General features: G+C 41.7%; 1 protein-coding gene across 28 annotated transcripts in view; it reads right to left on the bottom strand.

Annotated features, from left to right (window-relative positions):
* Positions 1-22,775, bottom strand: part of LARGE1 (LARGE xylosyl- and glucuronyltransferase 1) — a 634,395-nt gene that overhangs the window by 279,415 nt on the left and 332,205 nt on the right. For 2 of the 28 annotated variants that reach the window (XM_077948923.1, XM_077948924.1), the window contains exon 1: positions 4,999-5,116. In XM_077948923.1, the coding sequence (XP_077805049.1) occupies positions 4,999-5,010 (12 nt within the window). In that variant the 5' untranslated portion in view covers positions 5,011-5,116. 28 annotated transcript variants of the gene reach the window in all.

Genomic DNA, 22,775 nt, shown 5'->3' with positions numbered 1-22,775 from the left:
TTCTTCCTGATCCCTCTATCTTATTCCAAGTATTTAGATATCAATGCCTCTTCCAGTACTTCCTGATGAAGGTAAAGGTCTCCAGGATGTATGCAGGAGAGCAAAAAACCGAGGTGGCAGAGTCAGACATGCCTGGATTTAGATTCTAGTATCATCACTTAATCGCCATGTCACCTTGGACAGGTTTGCTCAGCTTGTCTGAGTTTCTGCTACTTATAAAGGTCATCCCTCCTTTTAAAAAAAATTTTAAAGTTTAGATTCTGGGGGTACACACGCATGTTTGTTACATGAGTACACTGTGTAATGGTGGAGACTGGACTTCCAGTACACTTGTCACCTGAATGTTGAACATTGTATCCAGCAGGCAATTTTTCACCCCTTACCCAGCTCTCACCCTTTCTTCTTTTGGAGACCCCAGTGTCTATTATTTCCAACTTTGTATCCATGTATGCCTATTGTTTTAGCTTCCACCTGTAAGTGAAAAAGTGTGATATTTGATTTTCTGCTTCTGAGTTAGCTCGCTTAGGATAATGGCCTCCAGCTCCATCCTTGTTGCTACACTTACTTCATCCTATCATGCAGGGTGTGGGTGGAAACAGCACACTCTCCTGGGGAATCTAAGGAAGATTTAATAAAAGGACTACTTAATCTAAGTATATGCAGAATTAGAGGCAGTTTAACAAGAACTGTGCAGTTACTAGAGGACGGGAAGAGTACTTGGGGCCATTACTACCCCAAAGCCAAAAGGGTCTAGGCCAACAGATGCTGGAATCCAGAGAGAACTGCTGTATGAGTAAGGCCACCTGGCTGAGGCAGTGACCTTCAGCAGAGGGACACAGCCTACCTGTGGCAACCCATAAGCCAGAACAGGAAAAAAACATCTCAATGTCACTCTCCTCCTGCCCACCAGTATCCCGGGAGGGCAGCCCTCTGGTCAACCCTAATGGAAACCAGAGCAAAAGTGAGATTAGAGATGCTTTATGCATCAGCCTCATGGAGCATAAAGTGAGGGTTAGGGCAAGAGAGTACCTAGAAGGAAAAAACTCACACAACCAACAGAGTCATACCGTTAACACAAGGACAAATTAAATGAACAACAACAAAATCAAAGCACAATGCCTTGGCCGGGTGCAGTGGCTCACGCCTGTAATCCCAGGATTTTAGGAGGCTGAGGCAGGTGGATCACCTGAGGTCAGGAGCTTGAGACCAGCCTGAACAACATGGAGAAATGCCGTCTCTACTAAAAATACAAAATTAGCCAGGTGTGGTGGCACACACCTGTAATCCCAGCTACTCGGGAGGCTCAGGCAGGAGAATCGCCGGAACCTGGGAGGCAGAGGTTGCATTGAGCAGAGCTCACACCATTGTACTCCAGCCTGGGCAACAAAAGTGAAACTCTGTCTCAAAAAAAAAAAAAAAAAAAAAGCACAATGTCTTGTATATAATAGGTACAAAACACATTTCTGGAACAGATGGATGGATGGATGGATGAATGGATGATGGATGGATGGATGATGGATGAATGGATGGATTAATGGATGATGGATGAATGGATGGATAGATGGATGGATGGATGATGGATAAATGGATGGATGGATGGATGGATGGATGATGGATGAATGGACGGATGAATGGATGGATGAATGGATGATGGATGGATGGATGGATGATGGATGAATGGATGGATAGACGGATGGATGGATGAATGGATGATGGATGAATGGATGGATGGATGGATGATGGATGAACAGACGGATGGATGATGGATGGCAGGCAGGCATAGGAAGGCTGGAGATTTGTCTACAATCCCACAGCAAGCAAGATGCAAAGCTCTAAGAGTCACAATTTGCCAGGAGAAGGTTTGTGTTCTTTCCCCAAACTACATTATCCTTCCTTTGGAGTGAGATTCCTGACTAGCCATCACGGTAGGATCCAAGGACTCAGTGAGGAATTCCCTCCCATATGCTTTGTAAACATCTTCCTCATGAAAGCCCTGGCCTTTGGGGCTCAGCTCAGCCTCCTCTCTCCTCTAACAATCTGCCTGAACCGAGGCTTGGCAATCATCAGTCCATGCTGCAGGGCTGTGCTATTTAATCAGACCTTTGATTAACTTACTCATCTATTTTGGTTACCATCAAAGCAGGAGAGCTGGGTGAAGACTAAACACCAGAGTGATGGGTTAAGCTGTCTAATTAGATTGCCCTGACTCTCCGTTTTATTTTTAACACGCATGTGAGGCACTCAGTTACACTGCAAAACAGGAAGACTACAGGAATAAATTAATCTCAACATGAGCCCAGTCCTGAATGTCGCTCCAAGTCCCCAACTTAATGCATAATCAATTAAGTCCGAGTGTTCAATTAGTCATAAAGGAGGCAATGGGATGAGTTTGTATTCAGAAAGAAAGCCCCAGGAAAAGGTGGAAAATTAAGAAATTTTGTGGAGGGGAAAGAACGTGTGGTAAGAAGCAGGTACATTTATTACGAATAGCTCAGCCTCTTAGAGACAGCGTGATATCTAGCACACGCTTCCCCCACCTCCGTCCATACTCTCCTCCTCCAAGTCTCAACTTAGAAATCACTGCCTTCCAGCCACCACCACCCCCACAGCCCCAGGCTGGATTAGGGGCTCCCAAAGCAAGAAGCAAGCTGTTTCCCTTCCTCTAGCACAGCATGTTATCCTGCTGGGTTCCATTTTCCATGCCCCTCTCCTGCACTTGACTGAAACTCCTTGAGGCAGGGACAATGTCTTTTTTACTGTGGTAACAACATAGTAATTACTCAAAAACTGTTTGATGAATGTGCATGACTATGGAGTCAGCCAGGTCTGAGTTCATTTTCCTCTGACATTTTCCTCACCTAGGAGCAGAAATGTTCACGATTGCTAAAATCCAGGGTCAGTACGGTGCAACAGATGAGGCACAGTTTGTTGAGCCCCGAAGCCTGGGCCATAGAACCGGTTCCACTTTTAATGAGCTGTGTGACCTCAGGTAACTCACTTAACCTCCTTGAGTCTTAGTTCTCTCATCTGGAAATGGGGGGCCTACAATGTTATGGTATTCACAGGAGAAGGTGTAGGATCCAGCCTCATGCTGGGCAAGCAACAGGTCTCCGCCAAGCCCATTTCTCCTCTCTCAGTGAATGCCTATCAGCAATACCCAAGTTCAGGTGACTCAGAATTTGGGGCATGATAAAAGCAGCAAATTCTGGTACCTTTGAAAGTAAAGGGGAAGTCAGGAATGCAGATGGTTTTGTCATGGGAAATAAGCTACTTATCACCTTGTCCCATGTTTCTGTAAAAAATGAGGCGGGCAGATCATGAGGTCGAGATATCGAGACCATCCTGGCCAACATGGTGAAACCTCGTTTCTACTAAAAATACAGAAATTACTTCGGCATGGTGACGGGCTCCTGAAGTCCCAGTTGCTCAGGAGGCTGAGGCAGGAGAACTGCTTGAACTCAGGAGGCGGAGCTTGCAGTGAGCCAAGACAGCGCCAATGCACCCCAGCCTGGTGACAGAGCGAGACTCCATCTCAAAAAAAAAAAAAAGAAAGAAAAAAAAAATCACAGGCTGAACTGGACAGCACACTTTGGGTTTGAGGAGGAGGAAAAGTGCGTGGGAGTGATTAGCCATGCAACCTTCTGGGGCAGTCTCTTCATGCAATCCACACCGGTATTAATCTCATTTCCACGCCGCAACACACTTCAGTCCAACCAGGAACTTCTTACATCATGGGCTCAACGGAGAGAAGAGCACCCTCGAAGGCAGGTTGAGGAAACCTGGAGAGCACCACGCAGATTTCCCCAAGAGCATCCCATACAGAAGACAACACCTGGCAGAGTAATAACCCACCATGTTGTTCATCATTATCAACACGCCAAAGGGTTCATGTAATTAAAAAGATAATAAAAATGAGAGTTAGTTTATTCTAAGGGGCAGATCATTATCCTTGCAATGGCTGTTAATAATTCTAAGCAGCATGGTCTAAACTCCAATCAGCAAAAATGCAGTCATGCCCAAGATTATCACCTAATTCACTTACGCAAAGGGAGCACAGGCAACCCCAGGTTTTAAGGGTTTTATGTAAACTGGGGGGTGGGGGATGCTTTCAAAGGGAAATTTGCCGTCCTGAAGAAGCTGCCAATTACCAGGTAGACCCAAAGGGGGGGAGCATCTATGAGGTGGTGCAGGTGATTCTAGGGTAGATCTGATGTCAGGTGGTCCACAGAAAAGTTGACCAGATTAGCAGTATGAGCATGGAGGCAGAGGACTAGACAGTGGACACACCTCACCTCTAACGGTGACTGCCCAAAACACAGGGGATGGAGGAAAGCCATGCCTCAATGGTGATGACACATTTCTGACCTTTGATAAATAAGGGAAAGACAGGAAAAGAGGCTGGTTTTGTCAGGAAATGATGCTCATTCCTTCTTCAAGATGTGGATTTCCAGGAGTCATTGAGATACCCTAGTCAAGATAATAATAGAAAATACGCCTAGCACATACTGGGTGTCAGGCATTGTGGCAAGACCTTTATATAGGCTGGCCTATTTAAACTCCTCCTAACAAGCTTAAGGGTTGTATATTATTTAGTACCCAAAGTTTGGGGGTCCTTTTCCTTACCTCAACTTTCAGTCCTCCAGTCCTAGATACTCTACTCTGAAATGATGTGTTTCTCTCTTCCCCTCTTTTCCCACTGGCCCTGGCCTATTCAGATGTGCTCTTCACTCTTCTGATTTACTGTAGGGTCAGGACTGAGCCTCTGCCTCCATCCAGACAAATTTTCATTCTCCAAGCAGTTTTTCAGATAATTAGGTACAATGTCTTTAGAGCTGGGCATTCCTGGCTTCCAAATCTCTCCAGGTCTTAATTTTCTCACCTGTAAAAAGGGTAATAGTAGAATATCCTGCTTCCTTCCTAATGTGTTACTATATTTGTAATCTGTAAGCTCCCCTCTACCATACTGGAAATATTTTTTGCTCAAAACAGATTGCTTACCCATATTAACATTTTGCTGTGGATTGCAAATCACCTTGACATATTTTTAAAAATTAAAAAAAGAAGTCATCCCAGCTGCAGAATGTTTGAAAAGTCATTTGCCTTTCATGTTGTTTCTGAGTGGTTGTCTTGGCAACCAACCTATATGTTCAGAGTATAATTGTTAAGAAATAGAAGTGGGGTGGGGCTTAAGATGCTGGGACAGAAACACTGGCGGATGCCTTGGAAGAAGATCGTGAAATGAGCACGAGCTTTGGAGTCTGTCTGGCCCAATTCTGAATCCTGACTCTACCATAACCAGCCTGGCAAACTCACCTAAGTCTCAATCTCCCCACCCATAAAACAGAGAAAACAATACACACTGCATGAGGTTTAAAAAAGCATTAAATGAGGTAGCAGAATCATGGTGCCTAGCACAATGCTTGCCATATAAGGGCTCAATATGAGTGTTCAAAATGGTTCATGACACATGCCATTAATCCCAGCACTCTGGGAGGCCAAGGTGCGTGGATCACTTGAGGTCAGGAGTTCAAGACCAGCCTGGCCAACATGGTACAACCCCATCTCTACTAAAAATGCAAAAATTAGCTGGGCATGGTGGCGGCTGTCTGTAATCCCAGCTACTTGGGAGGCTGAGGCAGGAGAATCACTTGAGCCCAGGAGGTGGAGGCTGCAGTGAGCTGAGATTGCAACACCGCACTCCAGCCTGGGTGACAGAGTGAGACTTTGTCTCAAAATAAATAAATAAATAGAAATAAAATAAAATAAAAAATAAAATAAAATAAAATGGTTAACAACACATACTCTGGAGACTGTCTGGGTTTGAATACTGGCACCATCATTCACTGTCTGGGTCATTCTGGGCAAGCAGTTAAACCTCTATGTACCTCAGTTTTCATCTGTAAAATGGGGCTACTTACAGCACATATTCCATGGGATTGTGAATCTGGTGCTATATATAAGCAATGGCTATTGTTAACTGTTAATATTATGACTGATGATAATAAGAGCAAAAGATAATATTCACCTTTATTAAAGGCATCTGCTGTCGCACACCTGTAATCCCAGCACTTTGGGAGGCCGAGGCAGACAGATCACCTGAGGTCAGGAGTTCAAGACCAGCCTGGTCAACATGGTGAAACCCCATCTCTACTAAAAACACAAAAATTAGCTAGGTGTGGTGGCAGATGCCTGTAATCCCAGCTACTCGGGAGGCTGAGGCAGGAGAATCACTTGAACCCAGGAAGTGGAGGTTGTGGTGAGCTGAGATCGAGCCACTGCACTCCAGCCTGGGCAAAAAGCAAGACTCCATCTCAAAACAAACAAACAAAAAGTCATCTGCATTTGTGAGTATTCATCCTTGGCAGCACAGAGAAACTCCAGTTTAGCTCAGTTGAGATCATTTAATGGGACATTTATGGAACACCTTAATATGGGGCAGGTACTGAGGAGGATGAGGGACCAGGGTCCATGATGAAGGAAACATGGCTGATGTTCTCAAGGAGTCTGTGGTCTAGCGGATATTCAGTATCCAGGACTGCACAACAAGTTACCTCAAAATGCAGCAGCTTAAAACAGCAACAGTTATAAACTCAAATGGTTTCCGTGTGTCAGGAATCTGAGAGTGTATTCGCTGGGGGTGGTTCTTAGGATTCCTCATGAGGTTGCAGAGAATACTTGCTCTGGGATGTAAGATCTAATTCTATGCTGGCTCCCACATACGTGCCTGGCAGGTGATGCCAGCTGTCAATAAGAAGGCTCAGGTTTTTGCTACATGGACCACTCCAGAAGGCTGCTTGAGAGTCTTTACCACATGCTGGCTGGTTTTCCCCAAAGTGAGGTCCCAAAGACAGCAAGGTGGAAGGAAGGTTATTTTGAAGACTTGGCCTCAGAAGGAACATGGTATCATTCCTGCAATGTCTTACTGGTTATACAGGTAAGTTTATGCAATGTGGGAAGGGAAGGGACTAGACATGGGAGTGAATGAATGCTAGGAGGTGGGAATTACTGGGTGCCATCTTGGAAACTGGCTACCACATCTCTAATTATAAAATGGTATGAAACTGCACTGTGATAAATTCCAAGTACAGCCATCCTCGGAGTCTGTGGGGTACTGGTTACAGGACCCCTCTTGGATATCAAAATCCAAAGATGCTCAAGTCTTGATATAAAATGGTGCCATATTGCATATAATCTACGCGCAACCTCCTGTATATTTTAAATCATCTCTAGGTTACTTCTAACATCTAATACAGTGTAAAAATTACGTAAACAGTTGTATTGTTTTGGGAATGACAAGAAAGTCTATACATGTTCAATATAGATGCAACCATCTGATTTTTTTTTCAAGTGTTTTCAGCCCTTGGTTGGTTGAGATATGTATAGCAGTGGTCCAGTAGAAGGTCAATTAAAGGGGAGTGATAAAGGAGGGACAACAATCAGATAAAGATGTCTGGAGGAAATAAACCTTAAATTTGGTCTTGAAAAATGAGTTGAAAATTGAGATTCTCAAATATTGGGAGAAAAGGATGATAGGACAATGAAGGCACAGATAAATAAACGATTGTGTGTGTGTGTGTTTGTGTATAACATAACTATAGTCTGATATACTTAATGAAAAAACTTACAGCTGAAAATGATAGAGATGGATATGGAAAGGCAGGACAGGATCAAATGTTGGAGAAGACCAGGACCATATGCCGTGCAAAAGAGCACTGGATAATATCCCAGAGACAGTGGGAAAAACAAAACGGGTTTCATTAGCTAAGAGATGTGATCTCATCTGTATTTTTGGAATATACTCTAATGATTTATGGAGGAAGGATTAACAGAAGGCAGCTGAGAGGCATCAGAACCTTGGAGGAAGCCTGGTGAAAATGCAGATTCCCAGGATCCTACTGAGAGGTTATGATTCATTAGATCTGTGGAAGGGCCTAGAAATCCGTATTTTAAAACCAGCACCCCGGGTGACTCAAAAGCAAGTCTCCATAGATTACACTCTAAGAAACACCAAGTTAGGAGACACAGAAAATGCTATTTCTCAAGGTCTTCTTGGCTGAATCATTTGCACTGGATCAACAACCAACTTATTGTTCAGAAACAAGTCATAAGAGAGCCCCAAGCTTAAGTGCCCCATCTGAAACTGATACTTTGTTGGATTTATAGGGAGAGTAGACCTTTCTCACATATTAATAAAAGAAAGTGTTGATGTAAGGTCAGGAGTTCTTTAGCTATCTCTATGCCTCATAGGTAGTTAATGACAGTGAGGTCTGGAAGGCTTCCTGGCTGTACTTCTCTTTCCATTTAGAAGTCCTATTTCAATACAAGCAGCTCTAGGTCAGCTACAGCAAAATTCTTCGTAACCAGCATCAACAGGAGAACTGAATTACATATTTCATGTCTTCTTACATTAGCGACTTACAGGAAAATGTTGTGAGAGCCTCAAAGCTGGTCTTTGCAGGTGACAGCAATCTCCCGTAAGCATCAATGAACATTTATTCAGACATACAACCCTAGCCCAAAATAAGATTAGCTGGCTTGCACCTAAAGATGCTCATTATTCAGAGGTCTACTAAGAAATGATCTTCTGCAAACATACGTCATTCCAGAATGACGACAAAGGCGAAGTGAACCAAGGGGAATGTGATCGTGGATCTACAGACACATCCCTCCTTCTATTGGTGGCACAAAACCCCTTCCTCTCTTATCGCCCAGCAAGAAGCATCCTCTATTTAGCTTTGCGAAGCTTGAGGGGATTGGTCACTGGAGCATTTACAGATTGCCTGAACATCCCTCAGTACTTTATGTTATGAAATGGAGCATTTCAAAACACTGGGAGTTCTGATTTGTGAACTGGACTGTTACAGTGGTTTAATTTCCTGAAATATAGCTGCCTTCTTAACTAATAGATTTTTCAATGCACTGAGGAGAAAATTGCATTAGCTCCTGCGTAGCCTGATCTTAATATTTTTAGAAGCTGCAATTCTTCTTATTACAGTGCACAGTATGTATTTATGTATGCAGACTTAGCACAGTGTCTGACACATAGAAGGCACTCAATGAATAGTTTTGAAAAAGCAAAACAATGCATTTATACAAACACCACTTATTGAGAACCATTGCTTCTGATGGGGATATACTGATGGACGGACCTGCTTCATTCATTCATCATTCATTCACTCATTCATTTAATCAACAAACACTTCAGAGACTTTTAAGTGTAAAGTTCTGTGCCAGATGACTGCTTTGAGGAAATAACAGCAGTTTTTGAAATTATTATAACAAATAATACTTGTTATACTATTTATTTTATTTTTAAAATATATATATAATATTTATTTATTTTATTCCAAAATAAGTTTCAAAAAGGATGATCACAGCTGTCACGGTAGTGGTTTACCCTGAGAGGAAGTGGGAGTGAGGGAGGCTGGGGCATGGGATAGTGAAGATATCCAGGTGGCTTTGGTGCTATTGTTCTAGTTTTAAGTTAGATGACATGGTGCTTTATCAGCATATGCCATAACTTGTCTATCTGCAGTCTTTATATGTATGTGAATATGCTCATATGTACGTATATCACCAGTGACCTAGGTACAAGAGTGTGGCCTACAGAGAAGATACATTGGTTAAACTGGACCCTGACGGTAACTTAAAGTCATATGTATGCATATGGATACATACGTGTGTGTGTATACATACCCTATTTGTGGGGGATTGGTTCCAGCACCCTCAAGGATACCAAAATCCTCAGGTGCACAAATGCCCTGATATAAAATAGTGTAGTATTTGCATATAGCCTAGGTATATCCTCCCATATACTTTGTCATCCTAGATTGCTTATTAATACCTAATGCAATGTAAATGCTATGCAAATGACTGTTATACAGTATTGTTTAGAGAATACTGAAAAGAAAATAAATATCTATACATGTTCAGTTCAGGTGTACCCATCTATTCTTTTCCCCTGAATACTGTCAAGTCTTGGTTGGTTGAATCCAAGAATACAGAACCCACAGATATATATAGGTGACCATATATGTGTGGTGTATTTAGTTATATTTAATTCCCATTCGAAGTGCTAAGAAGAGAGATAATCATTCTGCTATTAAATGCAAGCGGAAAAAAAGACTTCGTTTCTGTTACCATAAATTTATTCTATTGCATGCATTCTTAACAGATACAAAAGTTGGTTCTTGTGGGGATCAAAAAAAAAATCAGATATTCCAATGGTTTGGTATTAAAATCTTATGTTAGAGGTTTAATCAGGGAAATAAAAAGTATAAAAAGGCACACAGGAGAGGGGAGTGATATTGTTTAAAAAGAGATTAAGAAACACCGCCCTCCAGGATCATACAACATTAAAATAGTCACAAAACAGAGAAGTACGCAAAAGTGCACACACACACATCTCAAAAACCTGCTCCCTGATCTTAGCCTCTGCTGAATCCAACAGTTCTTTCCTGCCTTTCTGAATTGAATCAGAAGGCAGCTGAATCAGAAAACACACTTCTCTGTTGTCAAGTTCATCCGGATATTTGGGGGGCAATTTCTCTCGCTATCACAACCGTTCCTCCTTCCACTCTTACCTCCGCCTTCCCGTGGAGCCATCTAAAAAGGGCAGCCACATAGGCTGCAATTAAAGAAGCCCCACACTGCTCAGTATTAATGAGGCATTTTGCTTTTCATTTTTAGAGGGCTCTTTAGCACTTTGTAGGTGACATCCTTGCCTGTGACAATCTCTGTTGCCAGCTGCGGAGATCTACCTTGCAGGTGAATTTAAACACACGGGCAGCAGCTTACATGCAGGCAAAAAGAGTTGAGGAGGATGACCCAGAGGTGTCCCTTTATTAATTTCTGGTTGGGTTTTCTTTCACCACACATAGAAGGCAAAAGTCTCTTGGTGTAGTGAAAGGAAAACCTTGTCAATGGCAGTCCGAATTTCTTCTGGCTGACAGCCAAAATGAGTCTCTTCACTGGTCACCCTGATAAGATGATGGCTTCACTCAGCTCTTGTAATACATCTAACGAACATTAACCAAAGGTCTTATTGCAATTTTGAATATGTTTAACCTTGACCTTGAAGCCCTGCTTCAGAAGATTTAGACGGTGGTAATGTTGACATTCACCCCCCAACAACAGGCCCTTACTGTTTAATATGACGGTTGTCAAGGCAACCAGATTGTGAGGATGGCTGTCTAACCTGTCTAGATTTAGAATTTATCATACACGAGAATGCAGAAGGGAAAAATGTCACCCTTAGAAGGTACTATAGAAGACGGTACATGGTACAAGGTAATTCCATTATGCTTTTACTTCCACTTGGGGATTTGGCTACCGATCAAAGGAATTCCTAATGCTCTAAATCCCCTTTAAAAAAAATCACCTAATTCCAAAAGTGACTCATTTATCTAAACATTCATTGTGTGTGCCAAATTCTGTACTAGATCCTAAGGAAAGAGGAGTAAATGAAAAATGTTCCTCTTTCTTAGAAGATCACCATTAAATGGGAGAGAATATTATTATGTTTATAATAACAATAACATTTGTTGAATGCTTACTATGTAACAGTATAATAAAGCAATTTACAAGTATCTTTTAATTCACACAATAACCTTTATTACTATGTGTGATGTAGACATCAAGGAAATCACCCAATTATAATGAATTATAGAAGCTGGGATTAAAAATCAGATTTGCCTCTTTCCAAAAACCTTAATTGTTTTTGGAAACTGATTCAAATATGATACTCACATGATGATTACACAGTGAAATCTGAAATTCTTATCAACATTCTCAGAACATAGCAAAATTAATTGTACTCAGAAACGGGAAGTAAAATCAGGAAAGACGAAGGTGACTACTAGATTGAGCTCATACTTTTAGCATAAACAAACATTCCAATGTAGTTATAATAGAGTCATATACCTTCTCAGTACAAATGTTTCTCCAAGGACTGCAAGTGGCCAGTAACACTCAACTGAGACAACTGTTAACACCAAAATACAAAGCAGAAAGGGACGCTTGGAAACATACGTCCAGACCCAGGAAGATTATTATAACGGATTTTTAACTTCTGTACTTTACTATCCAAAGAGTGTGTGATATGGTTTGGCTGTGTCCCCACCCAAATCTCATCTTGAAATCCCAGGTGTTGCGGGAGGGACCTGGGGGAGGTAATTGAATCATGGGGGCAAGTCTTTCCCGTGCTGTTCTTGTGACAGTGAATAAGTCTCATGAGATCTGATGGTTTTAAAAAGAGGAGTTCCCCTGCACAAGCTCTCTCTTTGCCGGCTGCCATCCGTGTAAGATGGGACTTGCTCCTCCTTGCCTTCCACCAGGATTGCGAGGCTTCCCCAGACACAGGGAATTTTAAGTCCAGTTAAATCTCTTTCTTTTGTAAATTGCCCAGTCTCGGGTATTATCAGTACCGTGAAAACGGACTAATACAGTGTGCCAGGGAAAGTCTCAGCCTTCTAAAACTAACATTTGCACATTATGCAGGGTCCTGAGCAGGAGCCAAGTGGAGCCTGGGTGTCCTCCTTCAGGATACTGACAAAGACCTGCTGCAGTCCCAGCCCAGGGCTGGCTACACTTTGGAATCACACGGGCCCACACTACTGGGCCTGCCCCAGAAAAACTAAACTACGACATCTAGTGGTAGGGCCTGGCATTGCTGCTTGTTTGGGTTTGGATCACAAGCCATGCTAAAGTGTCATCCAGAGTGGCCCCTAGCATTGTTTTCGGCGTGTTGTTTTGTGTTTCCAACGGTTCCAAGTGATTCTTATGTGCAGTCAAGTCTGAGACACACAACACAATTGGGAAGTGAGCCAATTAATTAATTCTAACTGGGGAAGATCAACACCCAACTTAAAAGCACAGCTCTGTAACTTTATTTTCTGTTTGCACAGACATTGCTGAGTTCCTACATAGTATACATATTTTTTAATCTCCTGGGAATATTTAAGCATCCTTGATCTAGAAGCAACATGGAATGATGGCACGAGCACTGTCCTGAATACAAGCTGGAGTGTGGTCAATTCCCTTCTCTGAATTTCAGGTTCTACATCTGCAAAGCAGACACAAGGCGGCCAGGCACAGTAGCTCACGCCTGTAATCCTAGTACTTTGGGAGGCTGAGGCGGACAGATCACCTGAGGTCGGGAGTTTGAGACCAGCCTGACCAACATGGAGAAACCGCATCTCAACTAAAAATACAAACTTAGCCGGGCATGGTGGTGCATGCCTCTAATCCAGCTACTCGGGAGGCTGAGGCAGGAAAATCGCTTGAACCCGGGTGGTGAAGGTTGCAGTGAGTCAAGACCGCACCACTGCACTCCAGCCTAGGCAACGAGAGTGAAACTCCATCACAAAAAGAAGGGGAAAAAAAAAAAGCAGACACAAGGCCACCTATTGCTCTGTCAACATGAAAATGGGATGATGTACAGGAAAATACCCAGCAGAGGACCTGACAGAATCGAGCTGCTGCTTCATTCTGAATCAAGAAGGAAGAAATATTTCATTATGTGACAGGTGGAATAAAGGCCTGATCACAGTGAGTGAGCTCGAGTTGCTAGTCCTTTACCACATGTCATCAGTTGTGATTTTCTCTCCTTCTTTATGATGGCTGGTTTTGGAGGGTGGGACTTATGTATATATACAGTGTAAAGGCAACACACACACTCTGGAACACAATGTACATTAAGTAATAGCAGCATATTAATAATAACAGGGGATGAGAAAGGGGAGTTTCAGCAGTGCTATTATGCCTCTGAATAAGATGTTGATCATTGCTTGCTATTTTCTCTTCAAACATGTTATTTAGCCAGTAGTGAGCAGATTTAAAACCCACTGGGGTTCTTGAATTCAGCCTGGCTGAGTGGTTAAATCCAATGAAAATATTCTAGTTAGATGGGTTTTTAGCCAAGGGAGTTGACGATACAAAACGATACATAACCGGTCAGTTTGTAAGATGTCCATCTTTCAAAAATGGTAATAGGAACAATGATGATGGTAATAGTAATAATAAGAATGCATGTGCAGCATTTTCTCATTTACAAAAAATTTTTCCATCTATCATTTCATTGGATGCTTGAAATAAGTCTGTGAATTAAGCAAGTAAGGGATTCATATCTCTATTTTACACGTAGGAAACTGAGACTTAAAAACATCATTGTCTCAAATTGCACAGCTAGTAAGTGGGAGAGTTACAGTTTGCCCCTTCTGACCTTCAGGAAAATCACTGTTAAAATGTCGAGGGCCCTTCTAACACCAGCACCTAATGCTGGAACTTTATCATGGGAAACAGATGGAATTAAGAGACTGTGAAATATCATCTATCGTTCTCGGCAAGAAAATTCACATTTTGATACCTTTGTGCACCTTTTCCTAAAATCAGCTTGGTGAAATGGTACAACCAGGGATGAAAACTTGAAATGTTTCCAAGTTTCCTATCCAAAGTTAGCTTTGTTTAGAAATAAAGTTATTTTGTTTACATGGCTTGTTTTCCATGCTTCAGTTAGAAGACAGGGAGAATCTGGCTGGGCACAGTGGCTCACACCTGTCATCCCAGCACTTTGGGAGGCCGAGGCAGGCAGATCATGAGATCAACAGTTCGAGACCAGCCTGACCAGTATGGTGAAACCCCATCTCTACTAAAAATACAAAATTAGCCGGGTATGGTGGTGCGTGTTGTAATCCCAGCTACTCAGGAGGCTGAGGCAGGAGAGTTGCTTGAACCCGTGAGGCAGAGGTTGCAGTGAGCCGAGATTATGCCACTGTAGTCCAGCCTGGGTGACAGAGTAAGACTGTCTCACAAAAAAAAAAAAAAAAAGAAAAAAAGAATTTGACCCATCAGTGTCCCAAATGAGGAAAGAGAGTAATGAATGGACATCACCATGGGGTCACCAGGTGATGGCAACATCTTAATGCTTCACATGGTTAGGAATAAAACGACACAAATCCATTGGACTGGCCTCTGACTTGAGGGCTTCCATTTTCTATCCCATCACCTTCACAGTCAGCACCTGCCTAGGCCGCGGAGTCACCCCAATTGTGTCAGTTTCTAATACGAAGGGCAATTTTGCCCCCAAGGGACACTTGGCAATACTTGGAGATACTTTTGGTTGTCATGACTTGGGCATTGGGGTGCTACTGGATCTGGGGGGCAGAGGCAAGGGACGACACACAACATCCTCAGACAGGACGGCCCCCACAACAAAAAGCTATCTGGCCCAGAACATCATGCGTGCTAAGGTCGAGGCACCTTGCTCAAAAGTACCAGCTGAAACTCAGAACAAAATGGATGTGGGTGAAGAGTCCGTGTCCTGGTACACGAGAGTACACATTTTGTCCAAGTTTTGACCTAATGGAAAATACTGCATTATCTGGAGGTAAGAAAGACCTTGAAAGAGGAAAAAAGATGAGTTTGAAGTCCTCAGAATCCTTACTTAAAGAAAGAAAAATGACAACTCTTTAACTCCTACATATAAGAGAATTGAATGAGACTTACACATGAGAGAATATAAAGTTTAGATAAGCTAGATTGTCCAATGACTGACTCAGGGACATCTCTCTTGGCTGGAGGCAATGAACTAGCCATTGGCTGCCATTCTCTTAACAAGAGGGATTACGCCTTTCCACCCTACCTAGGCACTGTGTCCACCCAGCAGGTATGCCTCATCCTAAACCCAACTTCACACTGAACCAAGGTCTCCAAGCTCCAGGTGCTGGACAGCTGATGTTACCTGGCATTCCCCTAAATACTTCCACCAAAGTTCAGACTCTCAGCATCTGAGCCCCAAATGGTAACTTCACTAGGTCAAGAGCACCCTCATGCTTGTCTTGTACAAAAAGAAGAGGAGAGTGAATTCCTTCTGCTAGATAGTAGCTCCAAGCTGTACCTGGCTCTGCTTTCAACCAGGAATACCTCATTGCAGGATGCTTAAAGAATGGGCATTTGTGCCCCCTGCTGATACTGTACTATGTCATTGTTCAGAGGAAACAAACCATATTAAGTATGAGCACGTGTCTACTTTGGACAGCTCTGGTCACATATATTATAGCCTGTCTAGATGACAAACAGGACTTCTGTTCTTCCTGCTAAAGCTCAATCCTTCCTCAATTTTCTCCATCAGCTTGTTCCAGAATTCTAGGAGCTACACACAATCCCTCTCCCCCACATCTCAGATCTACCTTTCTGTCACAGCCACCACATCAAACCCTCCCTGTCAAGTCAGCTATAAAAATGAATCTGCCTCTCAATGTAGTCACCTCCACAGGATGAAGACAGTGCATGGAAGTACTTTTCCACCAAAACCCCTGCTTTTTGAGAATCATCACAGGGCAAAATATTAAGTCTGGAGAAAATAAATCAATTTTATCTCTTGATTTTCTACTCATCCACCAAGAAGATTCCTACCCTCAGGATCCATACTGTCACCAGGTCACCGGACTTGAAAACCTTTAAGGTCAGGGTTTTGGACTTAGTAGTAATCAATGCCTCACAAGGTATACAGCAGGCAGCCTGTTGCAAGTTACCTGATAAATAAGAAAATGAGAACCTCGGAAGGAAATTTAACAATGCCTATCCCATTCAGCTCCATCTTCTGCCCCTGAACCCACTGAATGGGTCAGGGACATTGACTTTAAAATGGATTCTGTACACTGTGAAATAAAAGTTCAATTTTCCAAATATGAGGACAGTTGGGTCCCCACCTATCCAGTATGAAGTGTGCTTCCCTTGCCTTGTTTACCCCTTCAGTAAAGAACTTGAGTACACATGTGTCTCCCCCATAAGAACACCCTTTGTGATAGATATTTACTATTTTTACCTTGGAAACTCCTTTAGCACTTTCCAAGACACATATATAGGCATTCCATTTATTTGCTTTCTTTTAATCAAAACGTGGACATACTGACTATACTGATACTGAAACCTCAAGAGATAAAAATTGGCCCAGTTTTCCCCGCTATGGGCATCCTGACCAGTCCTGGATGTTAGTTTTAGAGATCTGGTTTACTTGTTTCCTCAATTCTCAAAAAAGTATGCCATTCATAAGTGAAAAAGGGAAGGAAGTGTCAGGCAGAGAAAAGAAATGCATTGCTTTCTTTTCTAAGAGAAAAAGTTTAATGATAAGAGTATTAACTTTTATAGCGAAGCTGAGCAGATAATAAGCAGGTAAAAGAGTTTTGCTTGGGAAAAGGTATTCTCTTCTTTGGGCAACAAAAGCCTGTCATTAACTCAAAGAGCAAGATAAAATGCTCTTACGCCTCCTCTTCACCTCCTCCTTAAATCTTCTGTGTTCTTGATAATGATGTATCTAGCATGGGAAACACCATATTTCTGCTCCAGTCCTGGAAATCACAGTGGCCCCCAAGGCTCGGCTCAGGATCCCCCTTTCCCTGTGAAGTCATTCGTGACTATCCAGCTGGTAACTGATTTGCATTACACTCTTCCCTATTTCATTAGTTTTCACTAAATTCTTGGAGAAGACATGAGCTTTTCCTCACCTGAATTCTGGAACAGTGTGCATTCGGCAAATCCTCATCCACTGACTGATTTGTGTCAAGGTACAGACCTGAGTTGCTTCCTCCTAATCAGATGAGAATTCAGCTACCTGTTAAATAGAGTTAGCATCGGGTTTTCCAAGCCAGCTGGTTTCCCTGCGTTACGGAAAAAAATGAAAATTCGGCTGGCAGTCCATCCATCTGAATCTTGAAGGAAGTGGGAACTTCCCCACGTATGTACTAGGTGTTTCGGAAAATCCTAACGTGATCCAACCTAAACTCCAAACTGGCTTAGAAGTCACAGATGAAAAAGAGAAAGTGGGCTAGGTGCATTGGTCCATGCCTGTAATCCCAGCACTTTGGGAGGCCGAGGCTGGCGGATCACCTGAGGTCGAGAGTTTGAGACCAGCCTGGCCAACATGGTGAAACCCTGTCTCTACTAACAATACAAAAATTAGCCGGGCGTCGTGATGCGCGCCTGTAATCCCAGCTACTCCAGAGGCTGAGGCACGAGAATTGCTTGAATCTGGGAGGTGGAGGTTGCAGTGAGCCGAGATCGCACCACTGCACTCCAGCCTGTGCGACACAGCAAGACTCCGTCTCAAGGAAAAAGCAAACAAACAAACAACAACAAAACAGTAACAACAAAAAACCACACAAAAAGGAGTGTGAGAGGAGAAACTCATATATATATATTAATTATTCCTGCTCCTGAGATAAGCATTTTCTTCTCACAACAAATCTACAAAAGAAACGGGGGAGATTCTTTTGGTTGCCTATCCAGAGAGCTACACTTCAGATTCCCTGCTGAGAAGGCTGAAAACACACAGACACACACACTGAGACACACATAGAAACACACACACAGGCAAAGACACAAAGAATAATCACTTTCTGAATCTTCCCTGAAGACAGGTCACGGGCCTGAGACACCAACTTGGCCAATGTACCTGAAGTGAAGTCTCCTAGGAAATCTAGGGGAGAAGATTCCCTCTCTGGTAATGAGGGAGAGAGTGCATATGAGAATAAGACTGCCTTCCTTCTTCCTATCTCCAGTCCTGTAAACAGCAGACCTCTGAATTTATTCTCACCCCTTGACCATGAAAAGCCCATGAAAATTCCCACAATCACAACCACTACCCTTGGAACTGCCAATCTATGGGCTTCTTGATATTTGAGACAAAACTAGCACATTGTTTAAGACACTTTACTCAGGTTACACATAAGATCACAACATAAAAGATCAGGAAACTGACCACATAGGTAATAATGGTAGGAAACACTGTAGCCACACAAAAGGATGTAAAGTGAGTCTTTCGTGACCTCTCCCCATTAGGTTCCTTCACGGTCACCATGCCCGGATAGTTTTTGTATTTCTAGTAGAGATGGGGTTTCACCATGTTGGCCAGGCTGGTCTCCAACTCCTGACCTCAAATGATCCACCCACCTCGGCCTCCCAAAGTGCTGGGATTACAGGCATGAGGCCCAGTACCCGGCCCACTCTTTCTTTTTCATCTGTGACTTCTAAGTTAGTCTGTTTGGAGTTTGGGTTGGATCACGTTAGGATTTTCTGAGTCACCTAGTAAGTACGTAGGGAAGGTCCCAGTTCCTTCAGGATTAAGATGGATGGCCTGCCAGTTGAGTTTTCATTTTTTTTTTAAGGAGCACGGGGAAACCAGCTGGCTTGGAAAACCTGATGTTACTCTTCACGTGTTCCCAAAAGACACCTCCAAAATGATCTAAGTAAAAAGGGCGGGCGCTCGAATGCGCACAAAGCCTCTATAAGTTTGTGGGTGCTCTTCTACCCGGATTATCCCTTGCAAGCCCTTCTTACAGAAACAATGACACCCATGACAGTCACAAGTCATAACGCAGGTGAGCTGAACCCCGCGGTATGCTGTGCCCTTATACCTGTGACTATGCCATGCTGTCCCCAAACAGGGAGAACAACAAGGTTTCTATTCTTATTACCTATATATTTGAAGTCATTACCATCTCTTTCCTTCTCTCCCTCTGTTCCTTGCAAAGTCGAGAGAAAAATATATTTTTTAAAACTGCTACTACAGAAATTTTGCAAAATGCAATGAAAACAAGAAAACTAGAATACTGGTACCCAGAGGTAACATTGAACACTGTCATATGATCTGCCTTTATAAATAATTATATAACTATATAGACATTTTTAAACTTTGAAGGGAACTAGTTTTGTGTCTTTTATTTTAAGCTTAATATTACATCATGAGTATTTCCCTTTCCATTTATTCAAACAACATTCAACGTTGCTATTAAATCAATAAAATGTTATTTAAAAATGGTTTGGAAAAGCTTCAACTATCTTATTGCAACGATGGACCATAATTTGTCTACTCTTTCACGAATGTTGGGATTTAGGTTGTGTCTAAGGTTTACTGTTGCAAAGAAATAATACCGTGATGAAAATCCTTTGATTCCACCTTTATTTCCTTGGAGCAAAGAATTTCTGCATCACAGAATCTGTATATAATTTTTAAGAATCTTGATATTGCCAAAATATCACAAAAAGGGTATTCTGATGTTGACTTACAATAGACAATTTAAGGAGGGTTGGCCCTCATGGATACTTGCCATTAATAAGTAATATAAATTTTTAAAGACTCCTATACAGATATAAAATCTTATGTCTGTAAGATTTTTTACAGATTTTCCTCTTTCTTTGAATATATTTTCCTCTTTCTTTGAATATATTTATATATTTTTACCATTTGCATTTTTTCACGAGTTCCCTTATTCTTATCCTTTACCCATTTTTCTGTGGGTCTGTATTTCCTATTTATCTGTAACAGCCCTTTATGTATTACATGTTATATCTGTTTCAAGTACAATTTTTCCAATTTATCACTTCTCCTTTACTTTTGTTTCAGTTTATTCAGAATTTTTCCCTTAATATTTTCCATTGCAATTAATCAAATCTACTGGAGTTTTCAAGATTTTTTTTTTTTTTCCATTTTCCTTGGGCGCACAGAAACCTTCCTCACTCTTAGACCAACATTTTCATATTTTTCTTCAAGTTTTGTTTAATGTTTCTGTTTTTAAATTCAAGCCTTCAATCAGGACAAAATTTATTTTTTTAATCTGGTAGTATCTTATTTGATCATTTCCCAAATCCTCAATCACATTAACGCCTTTTATTGCATAAATCTATTCATTCTCTAGAGATTGGAAATTCTTCCTTGAGCAAGAGACCATGGATACCCAGAACTTAAGTTATTGGCCTTCTCTTTTTATGTTCACAGCAGATAAAATAACGGTACTGGGATTCCTCTGTGCTAAATGAAACAGCCTCTAAATTCTTACCAAGACTTCTTCATTCAAACACCTGGTTAGAGTCAATTATGAGCAAACACATGCTAAGAATCGGGAAGCAGAAGGAAGAGCAGAGGGGTCCATCCACGTAGGCTCCACACTGTAGTGGGCAAGTGAGACGTACATCCACCAATACCCATGCATCAAAGGTATTTAACAAATAAGCACACGAGGATCAATGTCATAGAGAATAAAGTAACAGGTGGAAAGATGACCTTTAGAAAGGGAACCCAAATTTGAACAGAATGCCGGGCCCAGAACACTTTCCTTGAGATGATAACTGAGCTCTAGAAGAAAGATGGGGAGGGGAGATCCCTATTTCAGGTAACATAGTGAATTAGATAACCTCAAAACCCTCACAGTGAAAACATCTGGAAAAGTTAACAAGTAACACATATGTGTGCGTGTGTGTTTGTGTGTGTGTGTGTGAGTGCGTGCATAAAACTTGAGTTGGCATCAAAGCAAAACTACAAAAATTAAAAGCAAGTCCAAGTTGGAAAATTAGAATATAAGTAATTCCTGAAACTCAGTATTGCTTTGAGGGGAATGGCTCTTGAACTTCTGCTTAGAAGATGAGGCCCATGGCCTGGCTTAAGGGGGAGTCAGAGGGAGAACCTTTGCATAAAGTTAGGACCCCAAATCCTACACTTTTAGCATAAAGGTGATTTAGACACAAACTCCCCCACACAGAAGGGAGGAACAGAAAACACTGATTTTTATCTGGATGACTACTGAAGTGGGGGCAGGAGGCCTTCCCTGAGAATTAGCGCCCTCAAGCTGGATCACAGAGTGGTGTGTTGTCTGGTCTCAAGCTACCTGGTATCTGACAGACCTCAAATGTAGAATTTAATTCAAAGTGATTAGGACTGCCATTGCCTCAGGTGACTGGCCGCAATAAATGCAAATCTTCTTTCTGGCAAACACAACATTACACCTCCAGGCTTTCATAAATCTGCATGGAATTTCACAGAGAGTTCAACTGCAGTAAGTAAGGAGGAAAGGCTAGGGCCCAGGGCTAGGCTGAAGGGCTCAGTTCTTGTTTCCACCACTCCACAGCTAGAAGTCTTGGTCTAGTTGCCTCTACTCTCAGGTTCCTCCTCTGTAAAAGATTATCACAGCACTAATTTCAAGGGTCTGTCATGAGATTTCAATGAGATAACGAACACTAAATGTTTAGTACTATATCTGATACATGATAAATGACAAGTGAATGTTGGCTATTGTTGATTTTGATTACCATTTTTCAAATTTATATTGTTGTATACCATCATATTCATTGTTTTGCTTATTAATATTTCCTCCATTGTTTTATTAAATTTACCAGAGGTTTGCCATCTTTTTATATATGGAAATTAATTAAAAATAATATTTTAATTAATGAAAATATTTGTTTAGTTTAACAAATATTAGAAAAATATTTGTTTTTCTGTTTATTATTTTTCTTACTTCATAGAATTCTGCTGTGAACTCCACTTCCCTTCTGCTTTCCTTAGGGACACACCATTGTTCCTATTTCAATTACCGCATGAAATGTAAGATTCATTTATCATTATTTTTGTTTTTGAATAATGGAAGAAGTGGAGGCTATTAAAATATCTCCAGTGACAGCTTTGGGCACATTCCATAAACTTTGCTGTGAAATGTTCCTCTTCTGCTGATACCAAAACAGGCTATAATTTTAGTTTTTATTTCCTTTTGGATTAAATAGCATTTAGGAAAATTCTTCACCCTCCTCTAGTTTCCAAGTAGTTTGAATTTCCCATTTAAAAGTTTGTTTCTGATATGTAGTTCTGCTGCACTGTGGTCAAGAGTAGGGCCTGTGTAATTTTTATGGTTTGGAATTTAATGAGGTTTCTTGTGCCATAGTATCTATCATTTGTGTAATTTTTTTGATAAACCCTTAACTCATTTTCATTCCACAAGATAGGCAGT

Source organism: Macaca mulatta, chromosome 10 (genome assembly GCF_049350105.2).
Source record: "Macaca mulatta isolate MMU2019108-1 chromosome 10, T2T-MMU8v2.0, whole genome shotgun sequence".
Taxonomy (NCBI): domain Eukaryota; kingdom Metazoa; phylum Chordata; class Mammalia; order Primates; family Cercopithecidae; genus Macaca; species Macaca mulatta.
Note: the sequence above shows the minus strand (reverse complement) of the source record. Positions and strands in the feature narration are given on the sequence as shown.